This window comes from Equus przewalskii, chromosome 14, assembly GCF_037783145.1.
Source record: "Equus przewalskii isolate Varuska chromosome 14, EquPr2, whole genome shotgun sequence".
NCBI lineage: Eukaryota > Metazoa > Chordata > Mammalia > Perissodactyla > Equidae > Equus > Equus przewalskii.
The window spans coordinates 59,062,085-59,087,763 of NC_091844.1; the positions used below are offsets into that span (position 1 = coordinate 59,062,085).

Below are 25,679 nucleotides of genomic sequence, written 5' to 3' on the forward strand. Positions count from 1 at the left end.
AACTGAACTTAGAATTTTATTTTAGTTAATTTATATTTGAAAAACTGAAGTAGTTTTGTCATGTATGCAAACATGAATGGAAAAAGATCTTTTGGTATTTGATTCAGTTATTGGAAAATTTTAATTATGTTTGGAACAGTTTGTAAATTTTGTGAAATCTAAGTGATCATGTATTTTTGATAAACTTTTAGTGTCTGAATTGAAATGTGCTGTAAGTGTAAAATACACAGTGGATTTCAAAGACAATGTGAAAGGAGAATGTAAATATCTTAATTTTAAAATATTGATTATTAGTCGAAATGGCAATATGTTGGATATATTGCGTTAAATAAAATATTAAAATTATTTATTTTTACTTTTTAATGTGATTACAGAAAACTTAAAATTACACATGTGGCTTGTGTATCTTGTGGACAGAACTGTCTATTCTGTATTCGTATTGGTAATTTTTTGTTTCCTTATATCAGTTACTCAGAGAGGGTTGTTAAAATCTTTAAGTATGATTCTGAATTTGTCTGTTTTTCCCTTTAGTTCTCTGAACTTTTAATCTCTTATTTAGAGTTGTTACATCTCTCTGATGATTACCCATTTATATCTGGTAATACTTCTAATCTTGATGTCTACTTTGATGCTAGATCAGCTTTCCTATGATTATTTGCATGGTATATCTTTTTTCCTACCTTTTACTTTCAACCTATCTCTGTTTTTCTATTAAAAGGACAGCTACTATATACACTACATACAGTATATCTACTATGTACTTCTGATGAGTAGTTATTTGTATTCTCTCTCCCCACCCCCCAACCACTTCTTTAAAGATTTTCTCTTTATCTTTGGTTTTTAGCAGTCTGACTAATGTGGTTTTCTTTGTATTTACCCTAGTTGAGGTTTGCTGAGCTTCTTGGATCTGTAAGTCTCTGTCATCAAATTTGGTAACATTTTGACTATTATATCTTCAAATATTTTTTCAACTCCATCCTCACTTTGTTCTCCTTCTGGTAGTCTAACTACACGTTGGCTGTTGCTCCACAGGTCCCTGAGACTCTGTTAGTGTTTCTTCATTATTTTTTCTCTTTGTTGTTCTGATTAGAGAATTTTGGTCTGTCTGCAAGTTCCACTGACCCTTTGTTCTGCTATTTCCAGTCTATTGTTAAGTCCATCCTATGAATATTTCATTTTAATTATTGTACTTTTCAGTTCTGGAATTTTCATTTTTTTTTAATAGATTTTTTTTTTTTTAAGGATTTTATTTTTTCCTTTTTCTCCCCAAAGCCCCCCGGTACATAGTTGTGTATTCTTCGTTGTGGGTTCCTCTAGTTGTGGCATGTGGGACGCCGCCTCAGCGTGGTCTGACGAGCAGTGCCATGTCCGCGCCCAGGATTCGAACCGACGAAACACTGGGCCGCCTGCAGCGGAGCGCGCGAACTTAACCACTCGGCCATGGGGCCAGCCCCAGGAATTTTCATTTTTTTTTTTTTAATAGTCTGTTTCTTGGCTGAGACTCCCTGTCTATTCACTTATTAAACCTTATTTTTTTTTTTTAAAGATTTTATTTTTTTCCTTTTTCTCCCCAAAGCCCCCCAGTACATAGTTGTATATTCTTCGTTGTGGGTCCTCCTAGTTGTGGCATGTGGGACGCTGCCTCAGCGTGGTTTGATGAGCAGTGCCATGTCCGCGCCCAGGATTCGAACCAACGAAACACTGGGCCGCCTGCAGCGGAGTGCGTGAACTTAACCACTCGGCCACGGGGCCAGCCCCATTATTAAACCTTATTTTTAAGTCTCTGAACATATTTACAATATCTTCTTAAAAGCTTTTATCCATTAAGTCTAACATCTGGGCCATTGCAGGATTGATTTCTATTAATTGCTTTTGTTTCGTGACTGTGGGCCACATTTCCCTCTTTCTTTGTATGTCAAATGATTTCTGATCATATAATTTATGTTGTATGTTTTGCATGGTAGAGATTCTGGATTCTGTTAAATTGTTTTTCTTGTGGCGAGCAGTTCAATTACTAGTTGGTCTTGACCTTTTGTAGGCTTGGCTTTATACTTTTTTAGTGTGGATCTCTGGAAAGCTTAGAGGAAACATTCCTGACTTGGTGGGACTAAATGTCCAAACTGTTTCCATTGTAGATCTTTTTAAATCTTAGTATTAGGCTTTGTTTGGGTAGATCTTCAGTAGATCTTACTCCAGAACATGATCTTTAATTCTAAGATGTGGCCTTTCTGTTGTCTTAGTTTGATGCCCTAGGTGTTCATAAGATCTCTCCACCACGGCTGGCCCAGAATGCCCAAGTGTCCTAATGCTGTTTGACTTCTGGTGTTCTCTACCTCATTCAACCCTGTAGTAGCTATTTTCTGGTAAGCTTTGCATAGTGTTGTGTTCCCTTGCACCCGTGTTGCTCTTGGCCAAAGACTTCTGGGCTCCACCTCTGCATGGCTTCTTTTTCTCTGTTTCCTGCCTCACAGGTTCCCGCTGCTTTCGCAGTCCTGAACTCAGATCTTTGCTTGTGCTTTGGTTCCCCATGCTGTGTTTAGGAAATTGTTCCTAGGCAGAGAGTGGAGGTGAGTGGGAGGTGGGAGGCAGGTGATCATGGGACTCACTTGTGAGTTTTCTTCTCTCAGAGATTACTGTCTTCTGCCTGTTCAATGCTTGAGAAAAGATGCCTCATGTATTTTGTCTAGTTTTACATTTTGTGGCAGAGGGCCAGTCTGGTACCAGTTACTCTAATGACTGGAAGAGGGTGTCCCAAATGTTGTTTCGTTTTTGTTTTTCCTAAGTGAACCTATGTTTTTAAAGACAAATCAAAACAGAATTGAGGATGATTTGTAGTATTTTGTGATTTGCATTTTTCCTGCTTATTTTATCCTGATACTTTTAATATCCTTAATTTCTTAAGTAGATGTGTGTGTTGTTAAGCTGCATAGTATGTCAACATGTGGTTAAAATGACTATTAGGCTACTTTCCAATTTTGAGACACTCAACATTAGTTTTCACTACCATAAATGACACTGGTAAATAAACTTGTATATCTTTGTTAGCATCTTTGTTTATTTATTTATTTTTTTCCATTTCTCCCCAAAGCCCCAGTACATAGTTGTATATCCTAATTGTAGGTCATCCTAGTTCTTTTACGTGGGATACTGCCACAGTGTGGCTTGATGAGTGGTGTGTAGGTATGAACCGGTGAACCCCAGGCTGCCAAAGGGGAGTCTCGCAAATTTAACCACTCGGCCACGGGGCTGGTCCCCAGTGTTTATTTTCTTATAATAAATTCCCAGAAATAAGTTTACCATGGGATAACCTCTTTAAGGCTTTTAAAAATATGTGCTCGGATAAACTTTTGAATACTTAGATACTGTTTTCATTTGGTTGTAGAGTATAAATGTTGAGGTTCAAGTACCAGATACCAAAGTACATTATTTTGTACAAATAATAAATAGTATAATGTACAAAGTACATTATTTTGCTTTTGTAGAATAGCTAATTTTTGTAAATAGATTGAGTAGACTGAATGCAGGCTACTTTCCATAAAAATTTGTTTCATGTTTTTATTTGGAATGTGAATAATAATTTTTATTGCTTTGGAAAAGTGAACTACTCTTTACTTGGTTCTCTTTCTACAAGTTTAGTTTGAATCTAACGTTAGTAACATTTTATTGTAATGCAGATTTGTGGCACCTGTTTATTGTCTTAGCTTATAATGATGCTTGAAATTTGCAGATGGATCTAGGTCAGTCCTGACATGTAAATTTTGCTTTTGGAATACATGCTGAATGTATGAATTTGGCAAATTTAAGATAAAGTATGATTAAACAGCAATCAAAAAGACAGGTCTTTTAAAATTTTTGCTAGGCTTTTATTTTTTAGAGCAGGTTTAGGTTCACAGCAAAATTGAGCAGAAAGTATAGTCATCCCTCAGTAACCAAGTGGGGTTGATTCCAGGACCCCTGAGGATACCAAAATCTGCAGATGCTCAAGTGTGTTATAGAAAATGGCATAGTATTTGCAAATAACCTACACACATCCTCCCATATACTTTAAATCATCTCAAGATTACTTATAATACCTAATACAATGTAAATGCTATGTAAATAGTTGTTATACTGTATTATTTAGGGAATAATGACAAGAAAAAAAAACCTGTACATGTTCGGTATCTTATGGAGGGCCGGCTGTACAGAGTTCCTGTATAACCCGTATCCTCTCACACCCATAGCCTACCCCAGAATCAGTATTCCACATCAGTGTGTCATATTTGTTAGAATTAATGAACCTTCATTGACACATCATTATCATTGAAAATTCATTGTTTACATGAAGGTTCACTTTTGGAGTTGTATATTTTATGGGTTTTGACAAATATGTAATGACATGTATATACCATTATAGCATCATAGGGAATAGTTTCACCGCCTTAAAAGTCCTCTCTGCTCCACCTGGTCATCTCTCCTTCCCCCCTTAACCTCTGGCAACTACTGATCTTTTTAACTAAGACAGGTATCTTTTTGTAGGCCTTGTGGCAAATAGGTTAAGTACACCTAGTGTTAGGGTATGGAGAAATTTTTGAGGAACAGTTGATCATCTGTAGTTGTCTTTCAGCTTTGACTTTGAAAGATCCATTTGGGGGCTGGAGTGGGGGAGAACTAACTTGAAACAGTGAATGAGGAAAATCTGTTGGGATGGCTGAAATCTAGTTTCCCAGTAATTTCTTGGCATTGAAGAATGGAAATAAAATCACTATTTTCTACATAGGGTTTAACTTCAGTTTAAAATCTTGGAGTAGTACTAAATTTAAAAAGACCTCCAATTGTACGTAATCACTGAATGTTATATTTGCAGGTATTCGAATGAAATTTACATATAATTGTCTTTTATTGGGTCGCCTATACCAGTATTTGGTGAACGAAGTACTTTATCTGTAGTTAGTCCAAATTTGGTAGAGAAATCATGATGGGGGTAGTAGACTTAGGTGAATCGTGTTGTTGTGGGCCATTGTACCTTTGAAACATATTTCCTATACTTTGGAAGTCTGTAGACTAGAAATGGTGACAAATATGTAGACACAGGCTGCCTGTATATCTGAGGTACATATCTTTATCCATGCTAATGAGAAAAAACTGGCCACATGGTAACTATAGTCAGCTAATCTAGGTGAGATTTCAAGTTAACAAAGATTTCCTGCCAAGTGGTTTGTTTGTTTTTGTTATTTACCAACTAATGCTTTCTTTATAACGGTAAACAAGACTGTTGGTCTTAACAAAATCAACAATGTCCAAATTTGGTCACTGTGATATTTTAGCACTTACTAATTTTGAATTCTTTCTAATTAAAGTGTATTACTTGGTGGGGCTTCATACTTTTAATAGTAACTTTGTGATAAATATACTACTCTTGAGTTGCTAGAAGTATTTCCCCAAAATAATTACATGATTGTCAAATTTGCTTATAAAATAGATAGGGGCAGGTATAAAACTCCTGAGTAAAATCTGTACATTTTTCATTCAGGAAATATTTATTAAGCACCTGCTAGGTGCCAAGCAGTGTTCTAGGTGCTGGGAGATAGAGTGGTCAACAGGATGATTGGGATCCTTATTTTTGTGGTGGATACATTCTGTGGAGGGGGAGATATAAAGTACTCACGCAAACAAATGAAAAGAGGTTATTTTAGATATTGAAAAGGGCTATGAAAAAAACCTGTCTTGTTAAAGTGATGAGGAGGGGCCTGTAATTTGGACTGTGAGTGGTTGAGGAAGGCCACAATGAGGAGATAACATCTGAGCTGAGACCTAGATGATGGAGAAGTAAGCCATGTGAATTTCTAGGGACAGAGCATTCTAGACAGGGGAGAACACAGGACAAAGATTCTAATGGGGGGAACGGGTTTGGCCTGTTCAGGGAACAGCAAGAGAGCCAGATTGCAGGGGCCAGATCACATGACTTCAGAGGCCCTCGTAAGGAACTTGGAATTTTCATTTTTTTCCCCTCTATATTTTTGGTTACAGTGGGAAACTGATTAAGGGTTTTAAGCAGAGGATTGGCAATCTAGGAGGGGAGACATATAATAAATACATAAATATTCAAATGATGGGTGGATTAAGATTGGGGGAGTATAGAAGGACTATTTGGTTAGAAGCCTTAGGGAAGATATTCCTGAGGAAATGACATTTAAACTGAGACTTACGGAATAAGTATGAATTGATTAGGGGAACAACGTGGGAAAGAGTAGTCCAGGCAGAGGAATATCATGAGTCAAATATGAGTCTAAAAAGAGTTTAATAGCATAAGAACCTGAAAAAAGGCTAGCTTGTCTATTTTAGTTTACAAAGGGGAGAGTAGCACCAAATGGGATAGGAGAGATTTGACAGTACGGGATCTGGTAAAACAATATGTGGGATTTTATTTGTTAATTCTCTGTAATAATGATTTTTAGAAGGAGAGAGACTTAATCACATTTATATTTAACTACATTACTTAGTTGCTACTCTGTGGAGATTGGATTGAATTGGAGTGGGGGGGGCAAGAAGGGAGACCCATTAGGTACCACTCTAAGTGAGATAAGATGGTGATGATGGGAACAGGGATGGTATCATTTGAAATTTTGAATGAAGACAAATTTAAAAACTCGGTTGTTGATTAGATTTAGGGGTAAGGAAAAGGAGAGATGAATCAAGGACAGCCCCCAGATTTGTGCCTGAACAAATGGGTGGATAATGATGTCATTACATAGCTACACTGGTCAATTGAACTTCAGTGTAGAGTTGTAGCCTTTCAAGGTGTAAATAAAAGCTTCTCCTGTGGGATTGAGTGTTTAAAAATTACTGTTGCCTTAATAACAAGCACCTATAGTGCTTACTATGTACCATGCATATTTCAGCTCATTTAATCCTGGTGACAACTCTGGGGTAGGTACTGTGATTATCCACGTTACTGATGAGAAAGAAGGCACAGAGAAGTTAAGTGACATGCACCTAGGCGGTTTTGCTCCCTAGTTCTTGGTCTTAACTACTAATTAAGCTTGGAAGCTTTTAATCACACAATTTGCATACTGTTTTGTCATTTATCTGGCCCACTAAGTATACATTAAATTGGAATTTAACTGTGTTGACCTTTCCTGGAAAATTTACTTTTCGTGCATTCAGATAGCATGTCTGGCTATATCTGTATATCATTGAAGCAGGCAATGATACTGCCTTTTTAAATTAAATATTGATTGCTTTTACTTTCAAAGATTCTCTTTTGATATTGCTTGCTCTTTGTGTTGTATTGTCAGTGTTTGCAGCATATTTTGAAATTGTGTTGTTGATTTTGCTGTGTACAGTTAAAGGTGCCTTGTGATGTGGAGGTAAAGGCTCTAATAGTCTTTGCAAATCAAGTAGGCTAGATGTTTCTCTGTGTAAAGACATTAAAAATCCATTAATATAGGTATATAATCTTTGCTCTGAGAATAGTGGTTATGTGGATAAGGTATTGTCTCACTGTTGACTAATAATGCACCGTTCTTTAGCGGACTATCTCCTAGGAGAGGAGGAAGTGTCATTGCATTGAGTATGGTAGATACTGTATGTCTCCTTAGATTGGAAACTGACACTTAGTACACAGGCTCAAGGGGAGAGTTTCCTAAAAATGTTGATGTGAGAGAGGATAATGTCCCCAGGAGTAACTTCTTGCTACTTGGGATCAAGCAGTTGATCAAGCCAAACAAGGTAGATACCCTCTGAAACTTAACTATTATGTTTTTGTTTTTGAAGAACAGAAACCTAAACCTTAGACATTTATCTCTGTTGTTACATGTTCTATAGTTATTTCTTTGCTGTTAAGTAAGCCTCCTCTGCAAAGATTGCCTTCTTTTGGTGTGCTGGATGAACAAAGGGAGAGCTATGTAAACTCTCCCTTTGTTTTGGGGGGCTGCGTAATTTTGAAGTGGTGGCTGTGTTGTTTAGTGAAGAAGAGCCCTAGAGGCAGATGAAACTCAGTTATGCCTCTGCACCTCACTGACCGTTCTTCTTGTCTTCCACTAAAACATTAATTCTGTGTTTTGCTTTAATAAGGGAAGCTTGTACTATTAGGTTACTCTTACTAAATTAGGGATTTGTTTGCTTTATCATGAGTGTCATTTTTGGAAACTTCTTAGGACCTTAGCCTTTTAAGTTTCAGAATGAAAAATAATGTTTACAATTCATATATATGTTTTAATCTTTGTAACTTGGAGTAATTTCCAAGGTGATTCCTACAGGGAAAATCGAAATCTGAATTATTAGGTGAAATTTATTGCCCTCCTTCAAATCTAGCTTCTAGCTTCTGTGTGCATATGTAGCAAAAATTGTTTATAAAATAATGCAGTGCTCAAGAACAACTACTGCTTACATTTAGCTCTTATGACCTAATTGAGATAGAGGCCATACTTAGTATTGTTGCTTTTCTGTATATATAGTGAGAAATGTTACCAGTATTCTTGGTCCTGTTATAGAGGGAGTGAGAAATCCAAATGTACCTGAACATCACTTTTTGTAACTATTTTCAAATGACCTATAATAGGGGGAAGTTATTTGGAATTTGCTTTAGTTGTGATCCTTTAGGAAAAGTTTGTAATGCAGGAATTAACCTGTTTCTTTTTTTTTAATTCTAGGTGAGAATTATGAAGATGATGACCTAGTAAACTCTGATGAGGTTATGAAGAAACCATGTCCAGTACAGATTGTTCTTGCACATGAAGATGACCATAATTTTGAGCTTGATGAAGAAGCTTTGGAGCAGATATTGCTACAGGAGCACATACGAGATCTTAACATAGTAGTGGTATCCGTGGCAGGAGCTTTTCGTAAAGGGAAATCATTTCTGCTGGACTTCATGCTTAGATATATGTATAACAAGGTGAATAGTGTCTTTTAAATTGAACCCAGTTAAAAACAAAAGCTAGCAACCAATCAACCTTGCTTAGAAAGACAAAAAACAGTAAGAACTATATCTTTAATATTACAAAAATACAGTTCTTGATAAGACCTCTCAGTTAAGATGGTTTGTGTGAGCTCTTGATTCTTATTCATATCCTTAATTCCCTTTTGTGTATAGTGTATATTGATGTATATGATTGAGCATCTATGTTCCAGGCATTGTAGCCCCTACCCAGGATGTCTGAATCTCTGAAGTACTGTTCATCTCTGCCTTTTTGCTGTTTCCTACACCTTCCCCTTCTTGATCACCTTTACAACAACGGGTGAAGTAGGCTTAAGAAACTTTTGTAAAAGTACACCTATGCTCCTCAAATAAGTCACCTTCAGATTATTACTTTTTAAGATCAAGTCCAGTTCCTTAGAGTGGCTTCCATGATCTCTGAGCCACATCTCTTGCCTCTGTGTGTCAGGTATACTATAGTTTTTGCGTTTCCTTGAGTGTGTCGTGTTATTTCTCATATGTTGCTATACCCTTGACTAATCTTTTTATAGGAGGCCACCTCTGGTTTTTGAGACTATGTTGTATCCTCTTCCCAACTTTCACAGCACAGGTCATGTGTTTCGTTGATACTATTTGAGTTTTTCCTTATTTTTCCTGGCTAGTTTAACCTCTGTCAGGAGTGGGCCTCATCTTGATTACCATGTCTCCCAAGCCTAGCACAATAACTGGCCCATGGTAAGCACTTATTTTCTATTTGATCAATGATTCTCCCTCTCTCTACCCATTTCACTTTTTGATGTTACTAGACAATTGTTACTTCCCTCCCCTTCCCTGACTTTGACTTTCTCCCCTGAAAAAAAGCAAAAAAAAAGAAAAAAAATTTCACTTGAATCAGAATGTTTTTCTAACAGTTGAAGATTGGACTGAGGGAATGAGAGTTTGATAGGGACCAAGAAGGACTGGAAATTTGGAGTGGAACATTTAGGGGGAAGGCCTTTGCAGGGGGCTTTTGACATTCAGAAGCCACATGAAGATGGTGGCAGTAACACTTTGACAGCATTTTGTCGTTGTCTAAGCACCAGTCAAGGTGCTTACCCTTTACGAGTTCTATATAATCTGTAACTGGGTATGCATCTTGAGATGAGTAATAAGGTAAACATTCTCAGTTGATGTTTCTAGGAAGCTTGTCAGTAAATTCTTTTCCTAGGTATCTCGTTAGGCATGTTCAAGTATGCCTGAGTATCAAGAATGTAGTTCATATAAAAGAACACTATTTTACAGTGTACTACAGAGAAAGATATAGTATTTTAAAGTTTTTCCATTTAGACTTTATTATTTCCCAGAGTTTTACATCTGAAATAGAAAAATGTATAAATAGTGGCATATTCTTTTAAAAAGAAACTATACATTTAAAGATGATAAACAATTCCTGTACTTTGAGTTTCTAACTCCTTAAGTTAGCTTGTGTATGTCGTATCTGTGTGTGTCTGAGCTGTTCACTGCAGCTGTATTTGATTCCAATTAGGTCACAGACAGTAGAATGTTAGAAGGGAAAAGAAGCTTAGATCTCTGGTCAAGCAATGACGGATAAGTTTCACCTCAGGTGCTATTTCTGATTCCATCTCTGATCAATTAGTAGTAGCTGTTGGCGGGGGCGGGGGGGGGGGGTAGGGAGGGAGTAGCAGCCCACACATGTGTCATGTGTTTACAGTCTCTGAACTAATAGAATTCCCCCTTTCCTGGGGGAGACACTGAAGCCTCTGAAAGGTTATGAGGCCTTGAGTGAATACACACCTGCTTGTTGGCTTGTAAGCTGAAATATCTTTTTAAATTTTCATTTGTAAGGTTTCCATGTAGAATTCCTGATATAAATAATCTTATTCTGTTAATTGAAAATTGCATTAAACAGTGTCTAATTTTTGGGATAACATGCCTCTACTTATACTGATTTAGTGGTGGGTCATGTTTTTTCTAGGAGATGAAAGTAAGGGAGACATAACAATGGGATAGTTTTGGATTTAATTCATTATATGCCTGCAAAGGTGGGATGCTAGCTGAAGAAGGTAGGAGACAAGCATTGGCTTATACTGACTTTATATGTCTTCTGTATTGACCTGAGTCACTTTTTGTAAGGGTGCAGTTCACTAAAGGAACTAAAGGTAAATATTTTACTTTATGATTTAAGAATAGATGAGTGTTATCATTTTGAGTAGTTAGTAAAGGAATCATACATAACACAAGGCTGAATGTAAGCTCTTTATATTGGCTAAAAACAAAAACTTTAGTAACTAAGTCCTTAAAACTAAGAATATTCTGAGGTTTTTACCAAACATTTCCAAATTATAAGGGAAATTCTGACTTTTAGGTCTCACTTTCTTGTGAAGTAAATAGCTTCTTGTACAGTTTGTTTTTTGAGCTATACTGCTTGTATTATGAAAAGTTAGGCTGTTTTTACTTGACGTATAGGAGGAAAGTTTAAATTAGTTTTTTGTAAACTTGAGAGGTAAACTAAAAGTTCCTCTAGGATAAATTTCCTCATGTCAGAATTAATCAGTTATTATAGTTAAGCTTTTACCATGAAATGTGTAACATGAGAGTGTTACTAGAATTGCTGATTTATTGAATTCGTAATACAGGAAACATTTTGAACTTAGAAGGGTATCACATATGACATTCACTGTGAATGTCATATATGAGGAATATCACAGAAATTCAAGTATTGTTGATATACCTAATAATTTGTAAGTAAAATGTGTATTACTTGTAAAAGTAACTCTCAAAGTTACGGAATAAAATAGTTAAAATAATTTACGTGGAACTATTAGGTCTATTATATCAGTATTTTAAAAAAAATCACCATATTATTTCATGTGCAAAAGTAGGGAGTTACACAAGAGGAGATTAAAATCTGTAATGAGAGACGGAATTGGTGATGGTGGTGGGAGGGAGGTTGACTTTTCGAAATTTTTGTGTATACTACTCGAGAGTACTCTTTCCCTTTCAAATGCTGATTTGGTTGTTTAGGAGTGAAGTTTGGGTAAATGTGTTTTATCTTTTTAAAAATTTTTCTTCTTTTTTATTGAAGTATAATTTACATAAAGAAAAGTGTGCACAAATCTTAAGTGTATATAGCTTGATGAAATTTTACATATGTATACACCCATATTACCACTACGTAGGTGAAGATATAGAACCCTCACTTTGTTTTCTCTCTCTCAGTTAATATCCACCCCCCAAAAGGTAACCACTATTCTGAACTCTCTCACCACAGACTAGTTTTGCCTGTTTTTGAACTTGACATGAATGAAATCATACCATAGGGGTTTGTATTTGGTTTATTTCATTAAGGTATCTGTGAAATGTACCCATGTTTTTGCATGTAGTGATAGTTCGTTATTTTTGTTACTTTAGTATTCCACTATATGATTATACCACATTTTATTTATCCATTTAACTGTCAATGGATATTTGCTTTGATCTTACAAGTTTTAGTAAGCTGATTTTTGTGAATCACATGCTTCCAAAGTGAAGTAAATTACTCCCGTGTCAATAGAAATTGTTAGAAATATGCTGATCAAATTGTCATGTAAAAGTAATTTCACTTCTAAGAATCAGTTTAGGAAGGTCAAAACTTAATTTTGATAGAGTTAAATTATATAATGTATGTAAAACTTAATACTTGGGATATATTAAACACTAAGTAGTGGAGATAACTGTTACTGAACCCTTCTAGATAAGGATTCTTACTTCCGTGCAGAGTTGCTTCCATTTTTATATCATTTCCTGTTTTTTTCTCGTTTTATCTGTACCCCAACTCATTTCTCACTTTATATATTTTCTGAAGTATGTTGATATATCATTTCATTTGTAAATATTTCAGTATGTATCTCTTGGACATTACAGTAATATTGTTATCATACATAAAAATCAATTAATTCCTTAAGTTATGTAATATTTTATAAGTGATCACTTTTCCAGTTGCCTCAGATGCTTTACTTTTTAAGTTTGTTTGAATCAAGATCCAACCAATTGAGGTCCACATTGTGATTGGTTGTCTTTAAAGTGTTTTAACTCTTTGTAGGTTTCCCTCCATCTCTTTTTCTTGGCAGTTTGTTTGTTCTTGAAGAAACTGACTGTTGGTCTTATAGTTTCCTAATTGGGGTTTGCTGATTTATATCCTGTTGGTGTAGTTTTAGATGTTCCTTTGTCCTATGAATTTCCTGTAAATTGTCAGTTGAATCTAGAGACTTGATCAGACTCAGGTTCGACTTTTGGCAAGACCACTTCATAGGTGGTGGTGTATTCTTCCATGAGCAGGCACATATATCTTTTAAGGTAACAGTTTTTGAATCTTTACTGAGTTCTAGGTACTCTGATTACTAAACATTTAACAGATTATCTACTCAATATTCACAATAACCCTAGACAGAAATATTAGTATTTCAACTTGGTAATTGAAGAAATGAGGCCCAAAGTAAGTGGCAAGGCTGAGATTCTGGACCAGGCAATTTGATGCCAAAGCCTTTATTCTCAAGACTGCTATGTAAAATGATGTTTGGTCCTTTTTCATAACTACACTGAATTATTCTTTTGTAAATGTGCATTTTTCAGTCTTTACTTCAAAAGTTGAAATAGACTGACAAGAGTACATGCAAGGTAACTTTTCTTGCTGCCCACTGATATCTATGCTTAATGAGTAAAGAGTTTTGACTCCAATTTTTAACTTATTGCTGAAGCATTTTAAGGGTAACTATATATAGTTTTTATTCTTTACTATTTAAAGAGCTGCTCCCAGAACTGCTTCCAGAGATAAGGGGTAAGAACTGTCTTTAAGGATCATATGTGCTGCTACATATAATTTGCCAGAAGCATACATGTCTCAGAATAAACTGTATGGGATGCTGAACTCGATCTCACCTTTTTCTCTAAGCCTAATAGTGTCTGAGATGTAAGACTTGTGGGAAATGTGTGGAATCCATGAAGAATAACTTGGTTTGTTTCATGTTCTTTTCCAGGAAAGAATTGTATTTAGAGGAAGAACAATATTTTTAAAAGTTTCTTCCTAGGTTCATTTTATTGTTTATTGTTTTTCTGGTATAACTTACGTACAATAAAGTGCATAAATTTTAGTATAACCAGTGAATTTTTATGTACTTATGCTTTTCTAACCACTGCCACTCAGATCAAGAAAGAGACTAGCATTCCAGAAGGCTCTCTCATTCCCCCTCCCGGTTATTACTATCTCCAGCTCTCAGGGTCCACCACTATTCTGACTTATATCACCATAGATTAGTTTTGCCTACATTTGAAATTCACATAAATGTAATCGTAAAGTATGCACTCTTGTGTCTGTTTTCTCCCCCCACTAAACATTGTCTAAAATGTTTATCCATGTTGTTATCATGTTGTATCGATAATTGTTATTTTTTATTGCTGAGTGGTATTTCATTGGATGAAGATATCACAATTTTTACCCCTTCTTCTGTTGATAGACATATGGGTTGTTTGTAATTTTTGTCTATTATGAATAAAGATACCATGAACATTCTTGTACAAGTCTTGGTGACGTAAGCACTTATTTCTGTTGAGTTTATACTCAGGAGTAGAAATGCTGGGTCAGAGAGTGAATACCTATTGAACTTTAGTAAGGGACTGCCAAATTTTTTTTCCAAAGTGGTTTTACTAATTTACACCTCCACCAGCAATGTAAGAGGCTTATAGTTACTTTTCGTCTTATAAACAGTACTGTTAGCCTTTTTAGTTTTAGCCATTCTGATAAGTTTGCATTTTGTTATTTTAAGTCATCATATGCTATACAGGTTCATATGCTCATAAAACTGTTGCCAGATTTAATGTAGAAGTTTAGCTTATTCATTTAATTATTACTTTAACTGAATTTGCTTTTGAATACTTCACTTATTACAAGTGAAACACTGTATGTAACTTTTGTAACAAGCTGATGAAATTTTAAATTTTATGTTGTTACTATTTTTGCCTGTGCAAGAAGGAGGCAAAATTTGATTCGAATTTTAAGCGTCAATAAGGAAAATAAAAATCGGTGGACTTATTTTTTCCCCTGAATATAAGCTAAGGGGTTGGATATAGAAGTGATGTGGACTGTGGACTACTTTCTTTCCATTGGCACATTGGATTTTTTTCCCCCCTAGATTTTGATTTCTGAATTGAAACTAATTTTCTGTTCTTTCATATGTAGGTTTAAAATTAGTGTGAGTAATTTCCTTTAGAAAAACTTCACCAAATTTTGCCAAAGCTAGAGGAATCAGAAACAGATGAGATGGAGGAGTCTACAATATATTGTTCAGAGTCCTTATTGTGTTGTCGTAGGAGAGACTTTCTTGGTTGCATTCGTGTATATTCCCTGAAAATGTTCTGTCATTTGTAGCCTTTGAAATAGCTTTCCAGTTTTCAGCCGCAATGTATGTACTGCCTATTTTGTAATATCATTAAAATTATGCTACCTGTGTCATCACATATTTTGATTTTGGACTTGAGAGAACATAAATTATTTGTTCCAGAAGATCTTTTCCCGTTCTGGAATCTTTGTTTCCTGTAAGTTAAAATTACTATTTCTAAAGTAATTGGTTTTATTTAGGTCATTTATTGAGGAATATCTTAAGTAATGTACTGTTAGGCATAGGCACTGACAATTACCAGTTTTAAGACATTTAGGGAGTTTAACAGTCTTGTATAATTTAGGTTCCTTTTATATTAACATTAACTGTTTTGAGAGGAGAAATTTTCTTTTAAGTAATTATCCTCATCTCTTCTTCCCCTATTGCCCCACAACAATTTTGCTATTCAACTCGTGACTTTTAGTTCAGGATTTCTTTGTTCTCACTCTTTGAAACTTTTTTAAAAAATAACTAATGGGATGCATTTTCTATAGATGCTTTGGAGAATGTTCATTGTAATTCTTTCATCAAGGAGCAAGTTTATGGGACCGGCCTGGTGACATAGTGGTTAAGTTCGTGCTCTTCGCTTTGGTGGCCTGGGGTTTGCATGTTCGGATTCCAGGTGTGGACCTACACACCACTCATCAAGTTATGCTGTGGCTGCATCCTACGTACAAGATGGAGGAAGATTGGCACGGATGTTAGCTCAGCGAGAATCTTCCTCACACAAAAAAAAGCTTGCATGGGATTTATGCCACGTAGCAGTAGTATATAGACATTTAACAGAATCTCCAGTAGACTATTCATTTTTCTCCTAAACTTCTGTAATATTATATGGGGTGGATTTTGTATGACTGGGAGTCTTGGTTAAGTTTGTATACTGAGTGTATTTGATTTTTTGTTTTTCTTTTGACAGTTCTATTGAGATATAATTCACATATCATAGAATTCATCCACTTAAAGTGCATAGTTCTATGGCTTTTAGTATATTCACAGTTGCATAACCATTACCACAATCAATTTTAGAGCATTTTATCACCTCAAAATGAAAAAAATGAACCTCTGTATCCTTTAGCTACCATCTCCCTGTCTCCCCAGGGCCTGCTGCCAAACCCCCCCCCCCCCCCGCAAGGAACCACTAATCTATTTTCTGTCTCTATAGATTTGCCTCTTCTGGACATACATATAAATGAAATCATCTAATATGTTGTCTTTTGTGACTGGCTTCTTTCACTTAGAGTCATGTTTTAAAGATTCATTTATGTTGTAGCATTATTGGTACTTCATTCCTTTTTAAGACTGAATAATATTCTATTGTATAGATATACCACATTTTATTTATCCATTCATCAGTTAATGGACATTTGGGTTGTTTCCACCTTTTGGCTTATGAATAATACTATACTCATATGAATAAATATTAATATATAATATATCTACTAATTATATGTAATAATACATTAATATATAATAATGAATAGTAATTGTATGAGGTAAGGGTCCAGTTTCATTCTTTTGTATATGCCTCTCCATTTGTCCCAGCACCATCTGTTGGAAAGACTCTTCTTTCCCTGTTGAATGGTCTTGGCACCCTTGTTGAAAATTAGTTTATCATAGACATATGAATTTATTTCTGGACTTTCACTTCTATTTTGTTGATCTATATATCTAATGTGAGTACCAGGCTGTCTTGGTTACTGTTGCTTTTTAGTAAGTTTTCAAATCAGGAAATGAGAGTCTTCGTACTTTGTTCTTTTTCAAGATTGTTTGTCTATTCTAGGTCCCTTGCAATTCTCTATAAATTTAGACTTGTCAATTTCTGTGGGAGGTGAGCTGGAATTCTGTTGCTGATTGGGTTGAATCTGAAAGATCAGTTTGGGGAATTGCCATCTTAATATGAAGTGTTCCTACCCATGAACATGGGATGTTTTTCCATTTATTTAGAGCTTTTTAAATTTCTTTCAAAAATGTTTTGTAGTTTTCAGAGTATATTTTACACTTCTTTTGTTAAATTTATTCCCTTTTTTGATGCTATTATAAATGATATTTTCCTAATTTCATTTTCAGATTGTTCATTGCAAGTTTACAGAAATACGATTGATTTTTGGATATTGATCTTGTATCCTACAGCCTTGCTTAACTCATTTATTAGTTCCAATAGCTTTTTAGTGGATTCTTTAGAGTTTTCTGTATACAAGATCATGTCATCTGTAAACACAGGCTTACCTTATTTTGTTGCATTTTGCAGATAATTGCATTTTTTTTAACAAATTGGAGATTTGTGGCAACCCTGCATTGAGCAAGTCTGTCGGCACTATTTTTCCAGCAGCATTTGCTCACTTTGTGTCTCTGTGTCACATTTTGGTAATTCTCACGGTATTTCAGACTTTTTCATTATTATATTTGTTATGGTGATCTGTGATCAGTGATCTTTGATGTTACTAATGTAATTGTTTTAGGGTGCCACAAACTGCGCCCATATAAGACAATGAACTTAATAAGTGTTGTGTGTGTTCTGACTGCTCCACTGATCCGTCATTCCCCGTCTCTCTCCCTCGCTTTGGGCCTCCGTACTCCCTGAGACACAACAATATTGAAATTAGGCTAATTAATAACCGTACAATTGCCTCTAAGTGTTCAAGTGAAAGGAAGAGCCTCGCGTCTCTCACTTTAAGTCAAAAGCTAGAAATGATTAAGCTTAGTGAGGAAGACATGTCAGAAAGCCCAGATAGGCTGAAAGCTAGGCCTCTTGTGTCAAAAGTTAGCCAAGTTGTGAATGCAAAGGAAAAGTTCTTGAAGGAAATGAAAAGCGATACTCCAGTGAACACACAAATGATAAGAAAGCAAGACATCCTTATTGCTGAGATGAAGGAAGTTTTAGTGGTCTGGATAGAAGATCAAACAAGTCACAGCATTCCCTTAAGCCAAAGCCTGATCTAGAGCAACGCCCTAACTCTCTTCAATTCTATGAAGGTTGAAAGAGGTGAGGAAGCTGCAGAAGAAAAGTTTGAAGCTAGCAGAGGTTGGTTCACAAAGTTTAAGGAAAGAAGTCATCTCCATAAGTTCAAAGTGTGAGGTGAAGCAGCAAGTGCTGATGTAGAAGCTGCAGCAAGTTATCCAGAAGATCTAGCTCAGATAATTAATGAAAGTAGCTACGCTAAACAACAGATTTTCAGTGTAGACGAAACAGCCTCATATTGTAAGAAGATGCCATCTAGGACTTTAATAGCTGGAGAGGAAAAGTCAGTGCCTGGCTTCAAAGGACAGGCTGACTCTTGTTAGGGACTAATGCAGCTGATGACTTTTAAGTTGAAGCCAGCGCTCATTTACCATTCCAAAAATCCTAAGACTCTTAAGAATTATGCTAAATCTACTCTGCCTGTGCTCTATAGATGGAACAACAAAGCCTAGATGACAGCACATCTGTTTATAACATGGTTTACTGAATATTTTAAGCCTACTGTTGAGACCTAGTGTTCAGAGAGAAAGATTCCTTTCAAAACATTACTGCTCGTTGACAATATACCTGGTCACCCAAGAGCTCTGATGGAGACATTCAACGAGATGAACATTGCTTTCATTCCTGCTAACTCAGCATCCATTCTGCAGCCCATGGATCAAGGAGTAATTTCAACTTTCAAGTCTTAATATTTAAGAAATATATTTTGTAAGGCTATAGCTGCCATAATAGTGATTCTTCTGATGGACCTGAGCAAAGTAAATTGAAAACCTTCTGAAAGGATTCGCCATTCTAAATGCCATTAAAAACATTTGTGATTCTTGAGACGAGGTCAAAATATCAACATTAACAGGAGTTTGGTAGAAGTTGATCCCAACCCACATGGATGACTTTGAGGGGTTCAAGACTTCAGTGGAGGAAATAACTGCCATGTGGTGGAAATAGCAAGAGAGCTAGAATTAGAAGTGGAGCCTGAAGATGTGACTGAATTGCTGCGATCTCATGATAAAACTTTAATGGATGAGTTGATCTTATGGATGAGCAAACAAAGTGGTTTCTTGAGATAGAATCTACTCCTGGTGAAGATGCTGTGAAGATTGTTGAAATGATAACAAAGGACTTAGAATATTAATAAACTTAGTTGATAAAGCAGTGGCAGGGTGTTGAGAGGATTGACACCAATTTTGAGAGAAGTTCTACTGTGGGTAAAATGTTTTCAAACAGCGGTCGCATGCTTCAGAGAAATTGTTTGTGAAAGGAAGAGGCAATTGATGTATCAAACTTCATTGTTGTCTTATTTTAAGAACTTGCTACAGCTACCCCAAGCTTCAGCAGCCATGATCAGTCAGAAGCCATCAACATTGAGGCAAGACCCTTCACCAGCAAGAAGATTACGACTCCTGAAGGCTTGGTTGATGGTTAGCAATTTTTAGCAATAAAGTATTTTCTAATTAAGGTATGTATGTTGTTTTTTAGACATAATGCTGTTGTTCACATAATAGACTGCATTATAGTATAAACATAACTTTTATATGCACTGGGAAGCCAAGCAACTTGTATGACTTGCTTTATTGTGATATTTGCTTTATTGCAGTGGTCTGGAACCGAATCTGCATATCTGTGAGACGTGCCTGTGGAAATAGTTTTACTGCTTTTCCAATATGAATACCTTTTATCTCTTTCTTGGCTAATTGTTGTGGCTAGAACCTCCAGTACAATATTAAGTGCAAGTGATAAAAGTGGACATCCTTATCTTTTTCCTAATCTTTAGGGAGAAAGCATCTAGGTTCTCACCACTATGTATGATATTAGCTATAGGAGTTTTTGTAGGTTTTCTTTTTTTTAATCAAGTTCAGGAAATTCCTCTCTATTCCTAGTCTGCTTCTTGGAGTTTTATTTTTGATCGTGAATGGACATTAGATTTTGTCAAATGCTTTTTCTCTATCTGTTGATATCATGTGACTTGTTTAGCCTGTTGATGTGATGGACTACATTATTAATTTTTTGAATCTTGAGTCTACCTTGCATCCTTGGAATAAATCCCACTTAAGTTGTGGTATATAATTCTTTGTATACATTGTTGGATTCAATTTGCCAGTATTTTGTTGAGTATTTTTCCATCTATATTCATGAGACGTATGGGTCTCTAGTGTTTCTTTCTTGTAATGTCTTTATCTGGTTTTGGTATTAGGATACTGCTGGTCTCATAGAATGAGTTTTGAAGTCTTCTGCTGTTTTCTGGAAGAGCTTATAAAGAACTGGTATCATTTCTTACTCAAATGTTTGGTAGAATTAACCAATGAAACTCTCTGGGCTTGGTTCATTCTTTTTCAGAATGTTATTAATTATTGATTAAATTTCTTTAGTAGATATAGGCTTAGGCTTATTCAGATAATCTATTTTTTTTCTTGTGTGAGTTTGGTAGTTTGTGCCTTTCAAAGAATTGGTCCATTCCAACTAGCAAAATTGTGAGCATGGAGTTGTTCTTAATATTCCCTTATCATCTTTTTATTGTCCATGGAATTATTAGTTTTGACTCCTCTTTGATTTCTATATTTTTTATTTGTCTTTTCTCTCTCTCAAATTTTATTGGTCTTTTCAAAGGGCCACCTTTTTGTTTCATTGATTTTTTTTTCCCTTATTGATAGCCTGTTTTCTTGTTTTCACTTTTATTTGTTTCTAATTTTATTCTGCTTGCTTTAGTTATATTACTCTTCTAGTTTCCTAAGGTGGAAGTTTAGACCGTTAGTTTTAGATCTTCTTCCCTAATGTGTGCACCCGATGCTATAAATTCTCTAAGCACTGCTTTTGCTGCATTTCACACATTTTCATAAGTTGTATTTTTGTTTTCCTTTAGTTCAAAATATTTTTTAAAATCTATTGAGGCTTCTTTTACCCATGTGTTATTTAGAAATGTGTTCTTTAAGTGCTACTATTTTGGGATTTTGCAACTATGTTTCTATTATTGGTTTCTAGTTTAATTCCGCTGTGGTCTGAGAGCATAATTTGTATAATCTATTCCTTTAAATTTCTTTTAAGGCCCAGAATGTAGTCTGTTTTGGTGAATGTACTGTGTGAGTTTGAGAGGAATGTGTGTTCTGCCGTTATTGGATGTAGTTTTCTGTAATGTCAGTTAGATCCGTTTGATTGTGGGTACTATTCACTTTGTCTATATCCTTACTGATTTTCTGTCTTCTGGATCTGTTAATTACTGGTGGAGGGGTATTGAAATCTCCAAGTATAATAGTGGATATGTCTGTTTCTCCTTGCTGTTCAGTTTTTACCTCACATATTTTGATACTTTGTTGTTAGGTGCATACACATTAAAGATTGTTAAGTTTTCTTGGAGAATTGACTCCTTTATCGTTATTTAATACCGTTCTTCATCCTGATAACTTTCTTGTTCTGAAGTCTGCTGTGTCTGAAATTATTATAGCTGCTCCAGCTTTTGTTGTATCTTCCTCCATTCCTTTACTTTTAACCTGTCTCTGTCTTTATATTTAAACTGGGTTTTTGTAGACAAAAAATAGTTGGGACTGTTTTTTAATCTACTGTTAGTCTGTCTTTAAATTGGTTTATTTAGATCATGCACATCTAAAGTGATTATTGATACAGTTGGATTAATATCTCATGTTTGTAACTATTTTCTGTTTGTTGTACTTGTTCCTTGTTTCTTTTTTTAAACTATTACTTTCTGCCTTCTCTAGCTTTAATTGAGCATTTTATATGATTGCATTTTATATCCTTTCTTAGTATATCTATTATACTTAAGAAAAATTCTTTTAGTGGTTGCCTGGAGTTTACAATATAGATTTACAACTAATCTAAGTCCACTTCAGAATAGTATTATGTGTTGATGGGTAGTGCAGGTACCTTATCACAGAGTATTTCCAATGCCTCACTCCTGTCCCTTGTAACATTGCTGTCGTTCCTTTCCTTTATCTATATATCATAATCACCCAATACATTGTTGCTATTAGTACTTTGAATACACAGATGTCTGTTAGATCAATTTAAGAATAAGAAGAATAAAAGCTTGTACCTTCTAGTCCTTCTCTGACAGTCTTTCTATATATATGTCTGAGTTTCTGAACTATATTATTTCCTTTTTCTCTGAACGTCTTTTAACATTTCGTGCAAGGCAAGTGTGCTGGTGACAACTTCCCTCAGTTTTTGTTTGAGGAAGTCTTTATTTCTCCTTCATTTTTTTTAAGGATAACTTCACTGGATACAGAATTCTAGGTTGGTGGCCTTTTTCTTTCAGCACTTTGAATATTTCACTGTACTCTGTGTGGTTTCTGATGAGAAGTCCGAAGTAGTTGTTATCCTTGTTCCTTTATAGGTAAAGTATTTTTTTGTCTTTGGCTTCTTTCAGGATTTCTTTTTTGTGTTTGTTATTTTGCAGTGAGAATGTGATGTGTCTGGTGTAGGTTTTTTAGTATTTATCCTGTCTGTGTTCTCTGACCTTCTTAGATCTTTTGTTTGGTATCTGTCATTAATTTCAGTAAATTCTCTGATTATTGATTCTTATGTTTCTTTTTCTCCTTTTTCTCTTCTCTTTCAGATTTTTCTATTACTCCTTTATTATGCCTTTTGTAATTGTCCCACAGTTCTTAGATGGTCTGTTACATTAGTTTTATTTTTTTTCTCTGTGCATTTCAGGTTGGGAAGTTTCTATTGACATGTCCTTAAGTTCATTGACTCTTTTCTTGGCCATGTCCAGTCTGTGGATAAGTGCATCAAACACATTCTTTGTTTTGAGGAAGATTATCCCCGAGCTAACATCTGCCGCCAATCCTCCTCTTTTTGCTGAAGAAAATTGGCCCAGAGCTAACATCTGTGCCCATCTTCCTCTACTTTTTATGTGGGACGCCTGCCACAGTATGGCTTGATAAGTGGTGGGTAGGTCCATGCTCAGGATCCAAACTGGCGAAACCCAGGCCGTCAAAGCAGGGCATGTGAACTTAACCGCTGTGCTACCAGGTTGGCTCCTCAAACACCTTCTTTATTTCTATTACAGTGTTTTTGATATCTAGCATTTTCTTTTGATTCTTAAGAGTTTCTGTCTCTCTGCTTATGTTACCTGTTTTTGCATGTAGTCTACTTTTTCCATTAGAGCCCTTAACATATTAATCCTAGTTATTTAAAATTTACTGTCATATATTCCAAAATCTGTATCTTATCTGAGTCTGGTTCTGTTGCTTGCTTTGTCTTGTCAGTCTGTTTTTTCTTTCCTTTTGGCATGGCTTGTAACTTTTCTGTTGAAAGTTGTTGAAAGCCAGACATAAACTATCAGGTAATAGGAACTGAAGATTTAGGCTTTTAGTGTGAAGTTTTATGTTAATCTGGTTAGGAGATGAACTGTGTTTAATGCTTTTTGTAGCTGTAGGTCCAGGAGACTTCTGTTTCTTCTTCCTCCTGCATTGTCCTTGGGTTTCCCTAAGAACTCCTTAAATAGAATCTGTGTCTTGCAGTTTTCTCAGTTGTAATCCACTGTCATCATATTGGAGCCCTATTGATGTGGTGGTAAATTGTGGGGGAGGGGAAACATTATATTGTTTTATGGATAACTCTCAGTTTTTAAGTGGGCCTGAGTCTCTAGGCTATGACTTTCAGAAGTGTTTCTTAGCTTTTTTTTTTTCTCTCCTTATGTGAGACAGAAAGGCTAGGGGATCTCCAGTGGGCAAATTGCCCTTTTCTAGTGTCAGATAAAGCTCTGGTAAGGTAGTTTGCCTTGGAGGGTAGGCCTTTGTTATGGAGACTGCTCTGGGTGTGTGTAATTCAAAGTGGGTACTTTCTCCTGAGTGTATTTAAAAGTGGTTACTGTTCCCCTCCACCTGCCACAGTCCTGAGGGAAGTTTTCTCCTATCTTTTTTAAAAAAATTATTTTATTGAGGTCATATTAGCTTATAACACGGTGTACATTATTATATTTCAGTTTCTGTGTTTCACTCATATGTGGAAGATAAACACATAGATAAGGAAAACAGATTGATGATTACCAGAGAAGAAGGGAGTTGAAGGAGGGCAAAGGGAGTAAAGGGGCACATGTGTATGGTGATGGATAAAAACTAGTTTTCTCATATCTTTACCCTAAGAACCTCAGGGAACTGAGGAAAGTGGGGGCCTGCTAAGACAGCCTGCAGGAGTTCCCAGCTCTCAAGGTAGTCCACTCTCGTTGCCAGCAGTTGGTCTAGATGACCATTCCTCCCAGTTGCTCCAGCAGTTTCTGCTCCTGGTAAACTGACCTCAGCCTGTGATTGTTTGTATTCACCTGTCCCTCCAGATTTCTGGGTGATGGTTTGCCCTGTGACCTCAATTCTCTGATTGAAGAAAGAAAAGTCTAGTGATTTTCAGTTTGTTCAGCTTTTTTCTTCTTGTGAAGATAGTTGTGGTGACTTATTAGCTTTTTACATGGGAGAGCTGAAACTGGAAGTCCAGTGGAAGACTGTAAAGTGAGATCTCCATGTCACACCTCAGTTTAATAACTAGAGGTGTTTCCCCTTTTCTGTTCCGGTAGCAGTCAAGTACATGTTTTTAAAAAAATTCTGGTTAAAAAATGCATAACAAAATTTACCACCTTAACCATTTCTAAGTGTGCGGTTTAGTGGCATTAAGTACATTCGTATTACTATGAAATCATCACTACCTACCCATCTCCAGAACTTTTTCATCTTCCCAAACTGAAGCTTTGTACCAGTTAAACTCCCCATTCTCCCTCTTTCCCCAGTGTCTGGTAACCACGATTCTACTTTCTGTCTCTATGAGTTTGACTACTCTAGGTACCTCATATAAGTAGAATCATAAAATATTTGTTATTTTGTGTCTGGCATATTTCAGTTAGCATAATGTTTAGAAGGTCAAGGACACTTTTTAACCAGAACATTTTATTAAAAAGAGTATTCTCTTCTGTGTGCCTAAGTTGATAGAATTGTCCTTTGTCTGAGCTTGTGACTTGAGTCAGTCATAATGTCATCTGTTTGTCCAGCTGCAAGAGGATGGGGTCAGACGTGGGGTTGTTAAGATGTTAGTTTTAAACTGTTTTAAGAGTCTAATGTTTCTTAATTTGTTCCAGGACTTGCAGTGTATTCTTACATATTCAAATGAAAAGACTAAATTATGCTTGTTGGTCAGAATGTGTATACTACTCATTTTAGCTAGTAATTTGGGTGTTGAGTGTTAATAACCTACCTCCTGAATTAAGCACTCATTTTATACAGGTTAAGATTTTCTTTCATCTATGGTGTTTTTGTGGGGAATGCCTTGCAGCTAGGAAGGATCTCTTCTTTTATTGTAGTGTTTCTTGGATCTTTAATTTCATCCTTTCCGTCTCTTTTCCTTGTTGCTGTAATGAGTTGTTAAGGCTTCTGGATGGGCTCTTATTCTTCCAGCCTGCTTGTTGTTGGAG

The 25,679-nt window shown here is 35.8% G+C and overlaps 1 protein-coding gene across 15 annotated transcripts in view; it reads left to right on the forward strand.

The window, feature by feature from the left end:
- ATL2 (atlastin GTPase 2) overlaps positions 1-25,679 on the forward strand; it is a 64,264-nt gene that overhangs the window by 19,157 nt on the left and 19,428 nt on the right. For 6 of the 15 annotated variants that reach the window (XM_070574027.1, XM_070574028.1, XM_070574026.1 and 3 more), the window contains exon 2: positions 8,634-8,878. The exons of 2 other annotated variants lie outside the window; for them this stretch is intronic. In XM_070574027.1, coding sequence (XP_070430128.1) covers positions 8,634-8,878 — 245 coding nt within the window. Of the gene's footprint in view, positions 1-4,397; positions 4,505-7,502; positions 7,711-8,633; positions 8,879-10,426; positions 10,708-10,874; positions 10,963-25,679 lie in introns of those variants that run through there. 7 more of the 15 variants (XM_070574033.1, XM_070574035.1, XM_070574034.1 and 4 more) reach the window with 6 other exon arrangements.